We start from the raw sequence: 18458 nt of genomic DNA, 5'->3' as shown, positions 1-18458 counted from the left end.
CTCTTCTAGTAGAACCACACTTTAAAGTAAACATTTATCTTTGTGGGACCACAAAGAAGCAGCTCTGTCAAAACCTCAAGTGATTTTGTGAGATGGTAAATTCCAGATGGTATTGTCAAATCAGTAAAAGAAAGTTTTAGTTTTGTGATTTCTACTTCTCAGTTAAGACACAATTCTATCCAACAATAGCGGACAAGACTAGAAAGTACATATATATTAGCACACAAATAGTCTATTCACGATGTTGTTTACCTTGCATTCAATCTCTGCTTGTCTACGTTTTGCTTCATTCAACTGAGCAAGAAGTCCTTTGTTCTGGGCGGAAAGATACTGTACCTTCCCCTGTAGGTTGGTAACCTCTTGCTCTGCCCTTCGTAAATGGTTACTATTGATCTGATTCTGAAATTTATGACAAAAAAAGGAAAGAAAATGCATATTAAGGAAAGACCTTTGATATTAACTCCCTGAAGTCTGACAAGAAAGACTTCTAGATCATTTACTATAGAAAACTTTTGATGAAAAAGCATTCAGAATTTTCTAAGTGTAATCAGAAAAGTTTGCATGACGTTTGGTTTATGACCAGGATATTCAAATTGTTCTTAAACAACAGATGACTCATTGTAAGAACATCATTGCAAAGCTCCTGTACATCTGTTTTTCCCAATCTCTTGCTTAGGTAAGTCAAAGATTTTGTGAACTTGTATGCCAACTACAGCAACAAGCTGATACATCCAAGAAACATAAGGTACGTCAGAAATACGATGTGCACATTTCTCTGTCCAGTGAATTCCTGAAAATAACATAGCACCTTAATTAAGATCAGTGCATTAGTACAAGTCACACCATATTTATATGAAGTTGTGCATAGACCAGTACACAACACAAGAACTGCTGCATTTCTGTCAAATGATAGCTAAACAGCATAAGCATATACAAAGACTCGATGCATAACACTCAGGTGAGAAGTACCTAAAGGTCTTGTGCTTTAATACATGTAATCCAGACAGCAGGATACCTATGCCCCCTACTGACTAAAATAAATACACAGATGGGGGAAAAAAAAACCCCAAAACAAAAGTACATGTTAACTGTAGTGAAACAGTATTACACGTCAATGAAAATTTTTAAAGTTGAGACAAGAGGAAACTTTTATTCAGTTGGTATAGAAAAAGTGGTGCCTGTGTCAGAAATAAGCCACCATATGCCTTGCAGTTAGCTCATCTCTCTTCAGTAGCACATCCTTACGTGCTCTGCTAGCTTCTGGGATTGCTGAAGCTTGTCAAGTAAAAGGTGTTTTTGTTTGTTTAGCCTTTTGGATGCATAGGTCTCCTTCAAGTAACAGTTACATTTAGCAGGTATTTCATGGGAAGATTTCTCAAACGCCTGTTACAAATTCTTCTCAATCAACAGCGCATTGTGCTTATTGATTCAGTTGAGAGGTCACTAATGTAATATTAACTCACTAACTTTAGTGCACTTTCATGTCAGATTTGTTTGCTTAATAACAATGTATTCCCTAGTTACACAAAAATATCTTGGCAGGCAAGTTATTTTTGTCTTTTCTGCACAAATCTCGGCAATGGTGAATCATGCTTGCTTTTCTGGCACATGAAAGGTAAAGCTTCTGCTAAAAAAACCTGACAACATGCAGCTGTTTCGCTGAGAGTCCACAGTTTAGTAACCAGATTCATGACCTCAGTGGATTATCTAGTATAGACAATTTCACCAGAAGAAGGAAAACACTGCCATTTAAAGAATTAGAATGACTATTATCAGAATCATCAACTAGGTTTGTGAAATTTATAACACCTTAAAAGTACTTTTGTTGTTATACCAGTTAAAATTTAATGAGTTAAGATTCACACGCATTCACAGAGTCTACCAATTAGTCCAAATGAGAAACGCAGACAGCTTAGTCCTGAAAAGACTAAAGAAGAGACATTAAAGTTGGACTTCATGGACTAGATTCTCCCTCCTAGTCTAACAGCATTAAAAAAGCGCATTTTGGAACTAAAGTCATGCCTGTAGATGGTAAAAGATCATCACCAGGTACTACCATTTGACACCAATTTGCCAGCATTCAGCTCAATTCACACATGCGAGTGTTCAGTAACATACCTGTGTTTCCATCTCCATCATTCTTTGTTTGGTCTCTTTCAGTTCAGCCTGAGTTTCTGCTTCTCTCAATCGGACTGTCATCAGCTCATCCTGTAGCTCATTCACTGTGTTTTTTCTGGGAGGATCTTTCCATCTTCCAGTGGTACGAGCTAGATGACGCTAAAAAAAAATAGCATGCTGTTGCTGATAATGCCTGATCTTTCAGGGTGTTCCCTTATTTCGTTTAAGGTCTCAGAGTTATATGGGGACAAGTTGCTATAGTGCTCCTGTTTGTCCTAAAAACTAGAAACCCATGCAAACTTCCTAGTTTTAAGAATAGACAATTAAAAAGCTGAAGACAGTCACTCCCAACTACAGTAAGTCAGTGAATTGCAAGTATATCATGAGACTTTTGCCTATTTCTAGCCCTTACTAACATTTAGTGAAGTAGGAGTACTGATCAGGTATTTCCTTTCTGCCAGAATGGTTAGCTGGTAGCACAGGCTGTCTGCCATCTATAACAACCAGGGAACAATTTCTAATGTACTTCTGAAGTAAAGTTTCTTGTGGCAGTTGCATTTAAAGTTTTCTCACCTCAGTGGCTTGATCCACAATCACTAGTTTCTACTTGATCTCTACATTTCAAAATTTCGTAGCCTTTTGCTTTATCATCATTCATTGAAAATAAAAATTAAGTGTATTGCTACCCATACCTGCCAGTGTTCCTCCAAATCTTTGACTTGCTGCCTTAGTTCTTTGAGGCCCATCAGAGCTTCTGCTTCTCTTAATTTTACTGCAATCAGTTCTTCTTGTAGTCTAGCAACATTTTCCTCATCAGGGAGAGAGCTGTTCCTCTGCAACAAGGACCATCCTCTTAAATATGTATTTGAATAAAATTGTGCTTAGTGAGACCCACTCCAAGAATATAGACATGGAATGATAACTCTTATTACTAACCAAACTTTCTTAATTACACATCCCTTGCAAAATAAAATCCCTCAAGAATCTAAGTTACTGGATATAGCGAGTGTGAATAACTATCTTCCAACTGCCAATGACAGAAAAAAATTGACAAGATAGTTTTAGGTATTCTGACTTCCAGATTTCCCCAGATGGTATCCCTAACAAAGCATTATTTACACTATTTTTTGTACATCAAAAATATGGAGAGAAATCTGAAAGATTTTGAGCTAGTTGATAAAAGTAAAGCAAATGAGGAACTGAAATTACACCTTTAGAATTATAACTTTTATTTACACTTACAGGAAAAATAATAAATGGAAATTTATTTTTTGGGAAGTAGGTCATCTGCCTTTGAAAAGGAGAAAAGATATGTTGACAAAGGAACCATCCATTAATATTTATAAACAACAACCAGTCAAGAAAAGGTCTTACAGATGAAAGTGCATGGATATTTACAAAAACACAAGGAAAAAGTGGAAAGACTAGAGAAAGCTAAACAGAAAACAGGAAAACACATGGCAGGAGTGACCTGAGGAAAGTAAAACAGTGACAAAAGTATAATAATGGAAGTCTGGGAAAGAAACAGAGGGGAAGAAAAAGGACATAGTCTGCCTAACTACAATATCCCTACATCAAATCATTGGACACCAAATACTGAAAGTTGAACTGTGCTTCATCACTTTCTACTGTATATCTCAGTAGTAATTTTCAGCAAGATGAAGTATTTTTGTAGATATGTAATACTGTGACAGTTGCCAGGTTTTCTTGAGAGTTAAGTGCATTATTAATATTAACAGAACACAGCAAAACAGCCATTTATTAGCATCTCTGTGTTTCAAATCATGGCTTCCAAGTATTGGCAAATATAGGAAGTGATAGGGTGTGTTTCTGAATGTTTACATCACTGTCAGTATAGCCATGCAAGTCAGAGTTTTCCCAGATTACATGACACATCATTAACAGCAGTACAGAGCTGTATTTGTAGGCATTTGAGGGAGTTAACTTCAGTCGCTTTCTCATGTGCCTAAGTTCATTATGGACACACTGAAATACTACTTTACATCTGAGTACACTGGAATTTCCCCCGCTGCTCCAGTTTTTCTTCACATGTAAGTTTTCAGTGTATGCCATCTTCATGTTGATGAAAGTTAAATAAAGAAGTGGTCTCTTTTTGAATGCTGAAAAATACCATAGATCCTGAATTCTCACCAATGTTCAGTACAGTAAAAACTACCACACTACTAGCCTGTCAGACTCCCATCAAGCCCCTCAGATAATTAAAAGAGTAAAATCTTTACTCCAATGAGTTAATCTAATTAGCTAGTAAGTTCTGGCCACATTCCTGAGTATACAGCTCTTTAAAGTTTCCATGAAGAAACAATTTCCAAAGCCAATACAACAGGATCTGAACAGCGTGCTTTATTTTAGGTCAATTAGTGGGTTTTTTCTTTCCTTTTTTTCTATTTTATTTTGCAGTTAGGTTTTTCTTCAAAGAAAGGTACATGTTTGACAGTTGGTTTGAGTACAGCTCGAACTCTGGCATCAGTAAGTTACATGCTGGGATGGCACCCAAAAAGCAGTAGAGACTTTGATATTACACAGTGGAGGTATTGTTTCCCTGCCCATAATGAGACGAAGCGGGAGACACTTAAGAACTCAAGACCTGGGAATGTTGAACTCTTTCCTCCTCATCTCCCAGACTATTTAATTTCACATCACCTCAATGCTCACCCTAAGCCAACTGCTCTTGTTGCAGGATATAATTTTGAAACAATTGATGTTTATTGTAAAGACTCCACCAGAACCCAAGTTTTCCACTGCAGTGGGCTTCAGAAACAGGATAAAAGTGATCTGTTCTTCACAAACCTTTCCCAGGGCAAGCAGATCTTAGGTTTTTTGCTATATTAACTTCAGGTTTGACAAGCACCTTGCAATCATGAAAACATAGAAGAGAAGATTCTAGAGCACAGTTATGCAAAGAATTACAGGGACCTGTATTCTGGTTCTAGTGCTATTTTATACAGAAGGTCCTGGTTTGATTTACCTTTTCCATCTCTAGAACTTTATCTTGCATCTCCTTCAGGGCACAGTGGGATTCTGCTTCACTCAGCCTGGCTTGGACCAGCTCTTTTTCCAGCTGTAGCACAAAGTCTTCACTGTATCGTGAACTGCATTTATGCTACAAAGTTTGCAGAAATATATTTAGTATGAAGCACAGATGGTTTGAAAGGGCCAGATTTGGAGTGAAAAGTACATTCAAATGCTTAACGTTAGGAATACTAGCTTGAGATCACCAGAAGCGCTTACCTTATACAAGTCTACTAACATGTCCATCCAGACTACTAACAATAAGAACCCTAATGCTATGCCTCTCAAACAACTGCACCTCCACACAGCTAAATGCGTAAGACCAAACTGAGACCCCTATTACTACTGATGAGCAACAACTCACACTTTTCTCTCATTGTTACCCAAACTGAAAAATTCTCAAAGAATCTGTGATTATTTTGTGATATGCAGAAAAAGATGCTTAGGAAAGACTAATAACAAGGTTAATACATGCATCTCTCTTGATCCCTGCTCACTTAAACTCTGATTCAACACAAGCCTTCCATAATCTTGGATTTAAAACAAAGCCATGTATGCTTCAATGCACAGTCACTTCGGTTTGCCCCTTTCTTCCATTCCAACCCTTGGCTCTCATTTGCTCATACTATACATATTCCTTCCGAGATTCTCTTCTAGGACAAGCCCTGTGGATTTATGAGAAAAATCCAGGCACAAGTAGCAGTATAGCCCCTTCTAGACAAACAGCATAGGCCAAGCTACAAAGAAATTTGGTTCTTTTCATACAGGACTTACTCCAAGACTATCCCCAGCCAGCTTTGCACACCCAAATACATTCCCTCAGTAATAGAACAGCAGTTCAGAACTTAAGGTCACCCTTTCCAAACTTCAGGGGGAACGGGAAAAAAAAAAAAAACAACACAGTTCTGCTCAAGTACATTAATTCACCACTAACTTATTTCTTGATTGTTGATTAGCCAGAATTCAAAGTGAGATCTATCCTTTCACTTGCTAAAGCACAATTTCATGAAACTGCATCTTTCAACAGATACATCCAATTGAAGTCATACAAAGCATTTGTATTCAAAAGCCCCACTTAACTTTTTCCTCCAGTCAATAATTACAAAATACATTTTCCTTCTTTCTTGGATCACTTTAAAATGACTTGAGATTCACCACAAATTGTCAGACTTGCTTGAGAGGTGATGCCATCCTAAATCAGCATTTAAATTTCTGGTAGGAAAAAACCCAGGTGTTGAAATCCCCAAAGCATAGTTGCCTAGTTACTGTGTATGCATAGCTACCCCGAAAATTAAGTTTAAAGGGAAATCATTTAATACATCTTTGGTACCATTAACTACATTGCGAAGCATAAATACTATCCTTGAATTCATAGATGAAGTTTTATTCTATTAACAATGCAACTTTAAAATCCATAGAGTATTCATTACACTAAAGATAGAACTATTTCTGACTCTATTTTATGTTTGCGTCAAACAATTTAGTTTTCTGCATCTAAAAACAGTTGACAAAATTAACAGAAAAGTCTTCAGTTCCATATGCTTCTATTAGGGTATGACATTCCCTGACCTTTAATGCACAAACCGAAGGCAAACAGGACAAAACAAGGATTTACAACATGTAACTACATGGTCAAGGAAATGGTTTTTCATTTATTTTTATACTTCTGCATGCCAACTAAGCCTTTCATCATGACTTTCAGTACAATCCAAGTTCAAAATCTACACTAACTAACCTTAGTGTTACATCTTTTTGTATTTCTTGTATATATGTCTACAGGGAGCTGTGACAGAGGGGATATATACAAAGCATTAAGAGGCAAATATAGCTCATGCAGGCAGTCTTTAGTGTCACTGAGACTATCCATTTAAGTGCTCGTCCTACTTAACTGTGCAGTTGAACACATATGGAACGCTTAATGTACAAAGATCATAGTATATTTAATATTAATTTTCCCTTATACAATACTAATTTAATTCATATTATTTTCAACCCACACAGTGTCTTTGCCTCGGCAAGCAGTGGAGGTAGCCCCGATTTGAGTGTAAGGAGAAGATGGGTGGACGATGCTGATGCATTTCTGCAATTGCTTCACCTGATATGGGAGCATGAGTAGCATACATATGTAAGATGCATATGCAGACGCAGAGAATAGGCAACAGCTCTTTCTTATTCCCTGGCTGTTTGTAAAAGTTCATCAGATGATACACACAGCAACTTAAATGGACTCTACATTCCTTGTTCCAGATTCTGCTTATGATATATACAGAACAAGAACAAATGCAGCGTGCTTTCCTCAGGTAAGAAGTCCTCTTGTACTTTCCAGGAAATTGAGAGAAAACAGCAGATTTGAAGAGCTGAATACATCCTGATTTTGTAACAATATGTAAGTGTACTCTAAATAGTTTTGGACTACAAAAATCTAACTGATGTTTGTCAAATAATAAACAATGGAGAGTGCAAGAAAAGTTACTTATCCAGTTTCAGGCACAAGTCGTGCCTTCTTCAAATCTGTCTTTAGATTTTGCCTGCCTAAGGAATATGTTAGGAGTACTTACCTATTTAGCCACAACAAACTTTAAATCAAGTCTTGATAGACTGGCAAAAAAATACAGCCAAGATAAAAATAGATTTAAAAAACAATATTCACAAGTTCAAAGTTGTGATTTTTGCGCCTTAAAAAAACAACACACAATTTTAATAATTTAGTATATAAAGGTAACACAAGTTTATAGTCAAAACAATGTTTGAAAACTACTTTCAGACTAACTTCTTTAGCAAAAGAAACTACTTTTATATATTTGCCTTAAGCCCTAGAATCTGTGAGAAACCACAATGTGAATCCAGATTTCCAGGCACCAGCCAAACATTTTAACCACAGTAACACTGTTTTTCTTGGCTGTATTGAAAAGATGTCTGTGATATAAAGCACTAAAAATGTAGTTCTACAGCCATTTACTTCTGAAAGAAACAAGTCCGTGCCTGGCTTCACACAACTGGATTTATTTTTCCCCCAACTTTTATTAAAATCTCAGAAATAGTAAAATCTCAGAGACTGACACAACTATTCCTGATAATATTTTGGCCAATGACAGATTATTACGTGTAATTACAGAATGCTTTTCCAGTATTCTGTACTGAAGGGCAACTAAGAGATTGTTCAGCAGCTGCCCAGCTAACTTTGTTTACACATTTAAGCACTAACTGTAGTACTTTAAAGACAGTATTTTTATTTTCTGCTTTTTGGTTGCAGATCAGAACTTTAATATAAAAAAAAGTATATTGTAAAATGAAGTGAAGCCTTCCATAAGGTTGCAACACTCATTTACGAGCATATATTCCCTGTATCAATTATGCTCTTCATTATTAGTCATTTTAGCATGAGTTCCTGGAAAGCAACTATGCACTACGGAGTTGCTGTAACAATAACTAAATACACAGCTGTAAATTACCTTGCAAAACGCATATGCTTCCATCTGAATGTTTTGTCAATTAAAATTCTATCTTCACATAGTATACTTGAAGAGCCTTCTTAAAAATAAGGTGTGAAGCAATTTTAGCTTGAACTGCCTCTCATTTCTCAAATTCAATTTTCCAGCATTCAGGCTGATGAACTGGGTAATCATTGAAAATTAGAGAATCACTGGGAAAGACTGAGATTTGTGTTCTGGAGGTGTGTTTAACTGGCAGAAATCATTAGATTATTCATTTTATACATCCAGCAGATGCTACCTTTTTCATTTAGAAACAATAGGAGAAAAAACAGAGGGAAAAAACCTTCAGCACATAATTATCAGGAGTAGGTTAGAACAGGCTGATTACCCTCACCCCTAACTCCTCAAATACCATCCTTCTTAGCATGCCTCAAAAGAAAACCTTCTGTATTCTGTTGAAGTCAGGCACAACTTCCTCTATGCAGTTCTTGATTTACTAGCAGTATGAGGAAGAAACCACCTTCCTCTTAATCCCACCACATCTAGAAGCCTTTAGCAAGTTTCTATATTTAAAGATGAGACATGCCAAAGACAGATTAGTACCATTCTCTTCAAAACCATTCAGGCAAATGTTTAGGTAGCTGAAGCACTGAACTCCAAGAGCACTTCAGAGTATTGTTAGCTTTACAATTATTTTTTCCTAGTTATCAATATAAAAAATTGTACAGGTTATACACTGTTTTTAAAAACCTTACTCTGACAGAGTTGCTCTTTACTAAGATGTAAAAGTTTGCATCCAAAGTAAAATTAAGTGTGAAGTCTCCATCTTAAACCTTATTATTTTCTGCTTCCTTTTCCCCTTCCAAATAACCCTAAATATTCAGAAATATGTAGAATACATTTGATGACACTTAATATGTGATTTATTATATGATCATTAGTACTCTCTTCAGGTCGGACTGGGAGAAGTACTATAGCAGAACTTCCCTTCCATTCACTAAGAAACAATGGTAAGAAGAACCTCTCTAAGTAGACTCAACACTTTGTAATAAAGTCATTCTGGTTCAGCTAAAAACTCCCTATAAATACTTCAGCACAGGAAAAATTAAAGTTGCATGTAATTTGGGCTTCTGGTGTTGGACTTCAGTCAAAAGAATACTCCTCTACCCATCTCTATATTCAGCCTTACAAAGCAGTGCTGCAATGGAGAATTTCTTCATACACACACACGTCCTGCAGGCACTTTCAATACTTACCTTTAAGCCATCAACTTGTGCTATCAAATCTCATAGGACAGATAGAATAAACCCTAGATAATATTTAAATACAAATGCATAAACTTTTTACAGAGGATATGTTAGCCTTCTTAGAAATACTATAGTTTAGATAATATTTAAACAAATATTACACCAAAAAACCCTACTCTTACTTCCCCTCATGATTTACAAGTAAAAGTGGGTTGTATTTAGTTTTTTTTTTTTTTAATATCGCATAGCGTTGTTCAGAAGGGGCAGCCACAAGTATCCTTAGGCAGTTCTTTTCATACATTCCTATTCAGGAATTCACACCCAAACTTTACAGTTTCTATCATGCTGAAACAGACAACTCAAGATTGGAAAAGACGTGGATTATAAAATATGTAGGATAGATGCTGTACCTTTAAATAACTACAGGTAAACTATGCAGCTATTTGTAAGTTCACTGTGCAATCATTTTTGCTAATCATAAACAAAACTGAAATAATTGGAGAAAAAAAAATCATTAAAGCAAATATTTGTACAACAATACTGAAGAGGAGTATTGCCAAGAGCAAAGCTACTGGCACTAGGAAATGGCAAAAAGATTTAGCAGTGTACTCAAAGTGAAATACCAAAATTCAAAAGAAATTGATGGATTCCCACTAGGTGGTGCTCCAAGTGCATGCAGCTGTTTACATTTGCTGCTCCTATTTCCATGCTGGGAAACAAAGTTTTTATAAATAAAAATAAAAGCCTGTTCAATTACAAATCTTACCAATGCAGCAGAATCTAGGGAACTACTAATTGAAACCATCTTAACACTTTCACCACATTGTCTAAGTTAACGCAGATGGTCCTCAAAACCACAGTACTATTCCTTACACTTCAAAATTAGTTAGCTACTAGGCCCAAATCCCTATAACCACATGGATTTACAGCCTCAGTTCCACGCATAGTCAGGCTATTTCCTATAGTCACGTTCACATTTAAGTGGAGGAAAACAAGGCTGCAAGCATGCAGGGTAGGAAGTGTGGCTCTTAAATTAACTGCCCATTCTTGCATTTTACTTGCTCTCCACTCCTGCAATACCTGTCCAATCTTCTGCCCTCACAGGTCCAATCCATCCTATTTTGCAATCCACAGTAATCTATAGTTTTGCTCAAGACCAGTTCCCACGCCTAGCCAACCTGCCAGGCTTCCCCATCATTGCTACTTAATAAGGTCCCCAGCATAATTAAAAGCATTAGCTTTAAAAGTCGTATTACCCATCAATTAACTAATAGATAAATAGAGCTTTTTAGTCTCTTTTAATAAGTTTTAATTGAGCACAGGTAAGTAACATGGATGCCTCCAAAAACACATTACAAAAGCATGTGTACTATTGTAATCAGACAGTAAACAGCTGGCTACCCCATTCCATAAACATTTCTTATTTTATTTCACTTGAAAGATTATAACATATCTAAAATCTTGGAAAGCATCGCTAGAACATCCCCATCTTCCTAATCATAATTTCTTCATGTTTTTTCCCCTAAAGAAATTGCTAAAGTTAAATAAAAAGCAGCATTACACATTAGAGTAACAGCTCATTAATAACTCCTTGCAACTATTCTAAAAGGTGTACCTTTTTTACACTGAAATGCATTAAAGAGACATAATAAACTATTTCTATAATGTTGCATTTAAGTTATGATTTCTTTTCAGTCTACCAGTAAATCTCATCTCTACCTTCCAAGGCAAGATACAAGTATTTCCAGAGCTTTGGTGGAAGATGTGTAAAACAAACTGCTACATTGCCTGTAAGGGATCTGGTAAGCAGCTGCAGTATGCTGTAGTTCTAAAAAGTTGTATTTCATACCCCTGAAATGCCCAGGGCTTCAGACAAGTACTTGGATACCATTTACTTAAAACCATATGAGTGTATTCACATCAACACTGCTAGTGCACTGTTTATTCAGCAAGTGAAGACTGCTGAAACTGCTTCCTTCCCTCTCTCAAGAGAAGATACTGAGCACTTTGTAAGTGGCTTAGAGAAAGTATCTTCAGTCTCACAGTAACAGTCTGAAGTCTTGCACATTATACTACCTAAAACACATAGTACATACAAACACAATACTACATACAGCTGCTAAAAGTTATTTTCCTGCTCTATCTGCACATAAACCCACATCTTTTAATAAAGTCCTGTAGTTCCAAACTCAGGGACAATACTCTTCTATTTTTGCAAGCAGCAAATGTAAGCACTCTAGGGAAAAAAAAACGTAGGTACACAGAAGAAACGTTAACATGGAAGAGACTGACTTAAATGAAAAGGTAAAGGCATTATGAATCAACTCTCAAATTTGAGTATTCAAAGTGACACAACTCGGAATAGCTAGATTCTTAGGATTAGGAGCTACCAAAGGTTTTGTCTGTGGTTTTTTGTTAGTATTTCTTTGGTGGTGGTGGTGGGTTTTTGGGTTGGGGTTTTGTTGTTGTTGTTGGGTTTTTGGCTTGGTGTGTTTTGTTGTGGTTTTTTTCTTTCTTTTTTTTTTAAACTAGTAACTTACATCTATCCATCTATCAGTAAGAACAGACCAAAATATCACTTAGTTCAATTTGTGTAATTTTAAGAATGCAAATCACCATGAACAAGCATTTACAAGGACAGCACAGAGACCATATCATGATGAGGAAAAATAAACACAAGTGAGTGAAAAAGATGAGATGATGTGCTGCCAGGCTCCTTACCCATTGCTGCTGCTGTTGGAGCTCCCTGATGGTATTCTCAGCTTGCTCCAGTTTAGTAATGGCCTCATCACTCTGCTGTTTGATGGTGGCCAGCTCCCGTTTTATGAGGTAGTTTTCCTCAGCCTCCTGGGCCCTTGTCACTTGTCCCTTAGGACATAATTTTTTTTTTTTAAGCAATTGAGGACAAATCCAAGAAAAAATGCCTTTGTAATGCTTCACTGCTTATTTCATCAGATTGGTTTTGCAAACAGCATAGCGTACAATTGGTGGAAATTTTAGGACAAGGTAGTACTAAACAGCTGCTTTAGTACTTTATTACAAAGTTCAGCATCCATTTAGCAAGCACAATTGTGTACTTGCATTCAATAAAATTCCCTTCATGCAATATTACTCAGTTGTACATGCACAGATTTAAGTTTGCAATATTCAATTTCAGTGTTAATACAGGGTCATAGAATCCATTTGTCATAGGAATTTGTACCCAAAAATTACATTAGGTTAGGAAAAATATTATAACGTGCAGGTATTGGGTTTATATATTTTTAGTAAACAAAATTAAACAAGTTTCTAGCAAGAGATTAGCTCTATATTTATTCCAAATCAGCAAGGCAGGGATAGAGTACAGCATGCACATATGCATGCATTAAAGCAGTTTGGGGTTTTTTTTGAGAGTAGGAAGAGAGTCATACAGTAAAAGACTAAAAGACTATACCTGTATCAATCTATCTGCCAAGGAAGCACTTTCCTACAAAGGAAAAATTCAGATAGGAGTAAGGAAAAGAAAAAGCAAAAAACAAAGAGGTGATAACAGTGACAAAAAAGACAAGAGCTGAGAGAAAGAAAATGCCCAAATTCTACCCAGTTTCTGTACAAACTCTTTTTGCAAAATTAACAACTCTTCTTATAAATTAAGGCAACTCAGCCTGAAAGTCCCAGGAAGCAGCCTTTTCTGCAATAGATTTAACACAGCCCATCTTTGATACAAGAAGGTCTCAAAGCCAGATTTCCATAACACTTAAAATTCACCTACAGGAGACTGGCTATTTTTATCTGAATGGCTTGCTTCCCCAATTAACAAAAGTTACTGATACATTATCTGATACAACCTAGTAGATAGATGCAAGATGTGGTCTATGGTCCATCCACAACATGAAAGGAAGGCATAATTTGAGCACAAAGGAAACTCTGCTAAGCACTGAGGCATTCGTGCAGAACTAAAGCTTCCAAAAAGATGAAGCAGGAAAGTTAAATCGTGCAAACTGACAGACACAAGTAGAAAATTTCAACTATGACAGCTAATATTTTTACTGAACTCTTGCAGTAACTCAATTGAGCAGTTCTTAGATTCTCTTTCCTTGCCAAAGTTTTGCAAGAAAGAAATGTTCATTTATGGACACCGACAAGCACTACATTCCCCTCCAGGTTGCACATTTAATTAATTTCTACTCTATCACCCTTGAAAGCACTCGATTTTTGCAGATTCTACAACAGAACACACCTATTCGCAGACCATCTTTTTCCTTGGAACTTTTATTAAAATTAAAGTTCAAACTGGTTGATAAGAGCTATTACTTAGAAGTTAGGTAAGGTGTTTGTCATTAAGGTAGAATAAGGAAATCACAACGAAATCATACAGGTTAGGATGAAGAAAAAATATTTTAAAATAAAAGTAAGTTTCCAACAGAAGAACTGAATGTGTGTGTTCACACTTTATGATCTGTTTTTCAGATGCTGTGATGATAATGATCTTCAGAAATTCTTACTAATAGGTAATATTTCCCCATTTTGAAATGTTCTAATTCCAGTCAGAATGGGATACTCTGAAAGTGAATTCTGAAATTTTAAGTACAGAATTTGCAAAAGCACTAGCGTCTGGCAGTTCATCATGGACTTCCTATTAAAATTTTTAAAATCTGATTTCAAACCTCTGCAAGTTAAGTACAAAACAGGGATGTTTACTATTATAAATTTGCCAAGAGCATTGAAGTGATTCACTACAGCTTCAAACTTCCTAAAAAGAGTCTGCTCTTTTCAGTTAATTTTATCAGCACTTCAATATTAGAAACAAAGATGTTTATAAAATTGTATTTTTCGTCACAGCTTTCACAATATGTCCTCATTATGTGCATTTTTCCAAACTAAATCCAGAAATCAATTAATTAATATTTGACTGTTTTTCCAAGAAACTGATGGATTTAACAGCTGAAGTGTGACATCTTTCAATTATGTCACTCTAAATTGAATCTTTACCATTTTCTTCCTTGTGAAACGTAAACTACTGTTTGCAACTCACAAGAGCATTCAATTTCATTTGTTGAAAGATATTTGCTATTCCTGGTTAAGATGGACAAGAATGTTCTCATTCTAGAGCAGACCAGTTCAGATGCAACCTGTCACAGGAAGCATACCAGAATATAGGAGAGACCATTGGAAACAATGCCTGCATGTTGGCAATGTATTGACAACAGTTATCATGCATACTTTTAAAGTTACATCCAGTTACAAAGAAGCCTAACAAAACTCTATTCCAGACTAAATCAGTGAGAAATAAGTGTTAAAAGGTATTCTCCCCACCACGTACCCAAAATTGCTACAAAAATTCAAAACTATGTAAAACAAATTAATGGCAGCAGACCTCCTGTTCTGAATGTGAATGCTGCAACAACACCCCTCTACTGCTGTATTTGCTAGCGATGAAATAATCTGGTTTCATCTCCATTTCCCTCTGGTCATTGATAGGTCTGTCATTTTGCTCCTATGTAAAAACACCCAGCAACTTCAGATTTTCAAAATTGAGGATTCTCTCACAATAACCTCTTTTCCACCCAAGCAATCCACTATTTCATGTAGTCTTCTGTACTTTGAACAGATGCTTCTAATTCAGGAAGAAAACAGCACAACAAAAGTTGGGTATGTCAAAACGTTTGATTTCATATTCACCAAGAGCTAAACATAACAATCCTAAACATTTACAAGCACTGACCCTAATTGCCTTGTTATTGCCATGCTATTTGGCTAAGCACTGTTAGTATAGCAGGAAAAACAGTAAGCTATAATTCTGAGATTCCCATTTCATGTAATAAAATTGCCATCAATTCAAGTATAAATTAACACAGATTAAATCTAATCACCAACATACTTACTTTTTCTAATGTTTCAATGCGCTGTTTTAGGAGTCTGTTTTCAGTTCGTAACCTCTGGAAGGTAAACAGTTCAGAATTATATTTCTCAAGTTATGAATTGGAAGTTTGATAAAAGCCAAGCAAGCTAACAACGTTTTTATCTCATCACATCTATGAAAATCAATATAAATACAAAAATAATTAGTGAACTTTTTAACATCCTTTTATATGATGTACTAACTCAAAATATACAGCTTGATACGGCAAAGATGAGAAGAAGTCTTGTGTTATACAAAAGCATCTGTGTTGCATTAGATGAAAGCAGTATGTCTGCAGGTGAACCACAGGGCTCAACCACATATTAGACTTGGCAGCCTCCTCTTCATAAACAGAGCCGGACACGTCTTCATGGTTAAGGGACATGAAAGTGCACTCCCTGCACTAGGACAGGCTAATGAGATAGCTACAAGGTTTCCTTCCTTTTCCTCTCAATATTTTATGTTAACTTATATAATAATATTTATTTAATCTGTAAAGTTATACTGAGAATTATTTACCTCAGATGCCCCAGAAGTGAGAAAGAATTGTACTAACTGCATATTTTACCAGTGCATTTCCTATAAATTTTAGCAGTCAGCATTCAGATAAAAGAGATCTGTATCCCTAAGAATAGAGCCATGGATATCAGTTCAGTAATGCTTTATTCTGCCAGGCTAAGAGGCAGACTCAATGTGCTTGTTTTGCCATCTCCCTAAAATAGCAGAGCTTCTTAGCAGGAGAGAGTAAGTCAGTTTATGTAAAGTCCCAAAGCAGGGCCTAGAAACAGACAGCTTTGGGTTGTTGGGTTTGTTTGGTTAATTGGGTTGGAGTTTTTTTGTTTGTTTTGTTTGTTTGTTTTTGTTGTAACCTGCTCCTTCTACTAAGCTTTGTATACTACACTTGCCCATCATTTCTCCCACTGCCTTTTCTCACAGAACTGGCTAAAAACATGACACAAGGAAGCAAATCCAGACCAAAACACCATGCTGTGAAAAAAAAAAAAAGTGAAAAAGGAAAAAAAAGCAGCAAAAGCCTATTTATGTCACAAAAGCAAAAAGATGCAGTGATTAAGTAAATACAGGAAGTACGTCAGTTAGTAAAAGGGAAACAAACTGCACTCACAGGGCAGGTTTTTTCCACATTATGTATCAATTGCAGAAGCTCCAAAAAAACCCCAAAACCTGACTGCAGACAGGAGACACTCACTTTTGGGTCCAATGCATAAGAAAAAATCAAGATCTCAAAATCAATGATAAACCGCTCAAGTGCATTCTGATAAACTGTATCTTAACATGTGTTTTACAAACGTCCTGTGTGGGAGACCTACATCTAAACCAGCACATTCAGAACCTCTGATAAATGAGGCCATCTGTAATCAAGCTTTAGTCAGCAGAAAATAATGAAAACTAAGTACAGCAGGTCTCCATCAAAGATTTTTCTTTAAACGTCCACCAGAAGTCTCAATAATTTCATTGTAAGTGTCCTTTATGACCAGACATCCCAAATACAAATGCTGAAAGAAAAGAATTTGGGGACCTCAATTACATGTCCTGCTACATATACAGATCAAATATGTAACCCCACATCTAGGAATTAAACCGATCCATAAATAAATTTGTTGGGACTCTCTTACTTTAATTTCAACTTGTTCTTCCATTTCTTTTGTCTTTATTGTAGTGTATTCCTTTTCTAACCTAAAAATTAGAAATAGTAAATTATGATTAAAAAAACTGCAGATAACTTGTTGGTGTAATACCTAACAAACAACAGCAGAACAGGGATAATTTCCTCTGTTTAAGTGGCCACTTGAAATGCACTCCTGTAAATATTTAGACTGGACATTAGAACTAAATTTAAACACAAAGACTTCTGTAGATATGAACAGACTCTGAACCAGCACTCTGAAGTGCAGGTGCTTGCTTGTATACATTTACAGTGGCAATGATTTGGAGCTACTCTGTAATAACCACTCAATGTAATTATACAATAATCAATTCCATAGGTTCAGCCAAAGGAAAGAGCAGCTTGGAAAGCCTGGAAGACAGAAAGATGCAAAGAGATGCGATACAAGTATCTTAAACATAAGACAATTTTGGCCCCCCTCCAACAAACCACAAAATTGTCCCAATTGAAAAAGGTGACAAGAAGGAAAAACAAGCTGAGATAAACAATGCCTCTACAGAAGGCAACCAAGGAAATTTAGACTCAGAATGGTAGGATTTTAAACTACATACACTTATATTGGCTTTCAGAGAAAATGTTTTTCCTGAAAGCTTTGTTACTACTTCTGTTTTAAAGACGACTGCTCACTCTACAACATTGATCATCGGCTGCTGACAGAAAGATTGGCAAATTCAACTTGAAAGACCCTAGCACAATCTGCAGTGCAAGAACAGTGAATGTACAATATATTACAACCAACTGGAGAATCGCCAAACTTAACCCTGGAAGAGCACAATATGTGCAGCTTGGCTTATCAAAACATAATTTACCAAAGGCAGAAGAGAGAAGACATGCAACTAACCTTAAAAAAAAAGTAAGTAGTATTATGCTCAGGATTTCAAACCCCAAATGAAAGTTGTTTTACAATTATCAATGGTGTCACAAAGTTTCATCAATTTATATTTTAAACAGCACTAATCTTGACAATACATGCACTCTTTAGCACTGCGAATACTTTTCCAGTTCCTGAGAACTAAAGTCTTAAGAATTTAGGCCAGACCATAAGATTTAACCTCCTTTCCCTA

General features: G+C 36.1%; 1 protein-coding gene across 1 annotated transcript in view; it reads right to left on the bottom strand.

Moving 5' to 3' along the window:
• EVI5 (ecotropic viral integration site 5) overlaps positions 1-18458 on the bottom strand; it is a 70329-nt gene that overhangs the window by 39276 nt on the left and 12595 nt on the right. Inside the window, exons 9-16 of the mRNA XM_009584565.1 lie at positions 17345-17405; positions 15694-15747; positions 13263-13295; positions 12551-12697; positions 5105-5239; positions 2811-2951; positions 2119-2277; positions 253-399 (exon numbers count right to left, since the gene is read on the bottom strand). Of these exons, the coding sequence (XP_009582860.1) occupies positions 253-399; positions 2119-2277; positions 2811-2951; positions 5105-5239; positions 12551-12697; positions 13263-13295; positions 15694-15747; positions 17345-17405 (877 nt within the window). The remainder of the gene's footprint in view (positions 1-252; positions 400-2118; positions 2278-2810; positions 2952-5104; positions 5240-12550; positions 12698-13262; positions 13296-15693; positions 15748-17344; positions 17406-18458) is intronic.

Source organism: Fulmarus glacialis, unplaced genomic scaffold, assembly GCF_000690835.1.
Source record: "Fulmarus glacialis isolate BGI_N327 unplaced genomic scaffold, ASM69083v1 scaffold11249, whole genome shotgun sequence".
In the NCBI taxonomy this organism is placed as follows: Eukaryota; Metazoa; Chordata; class Aves; order Procellariiformes; family Procellariidae; genus Fulmarus; species Fulmarus glacialis.
The sequence above is the reverse complement of the archived record's forward strand: the minus strand, read 5'-3'. Positions and strand labels throughout refer to the sequence as shown.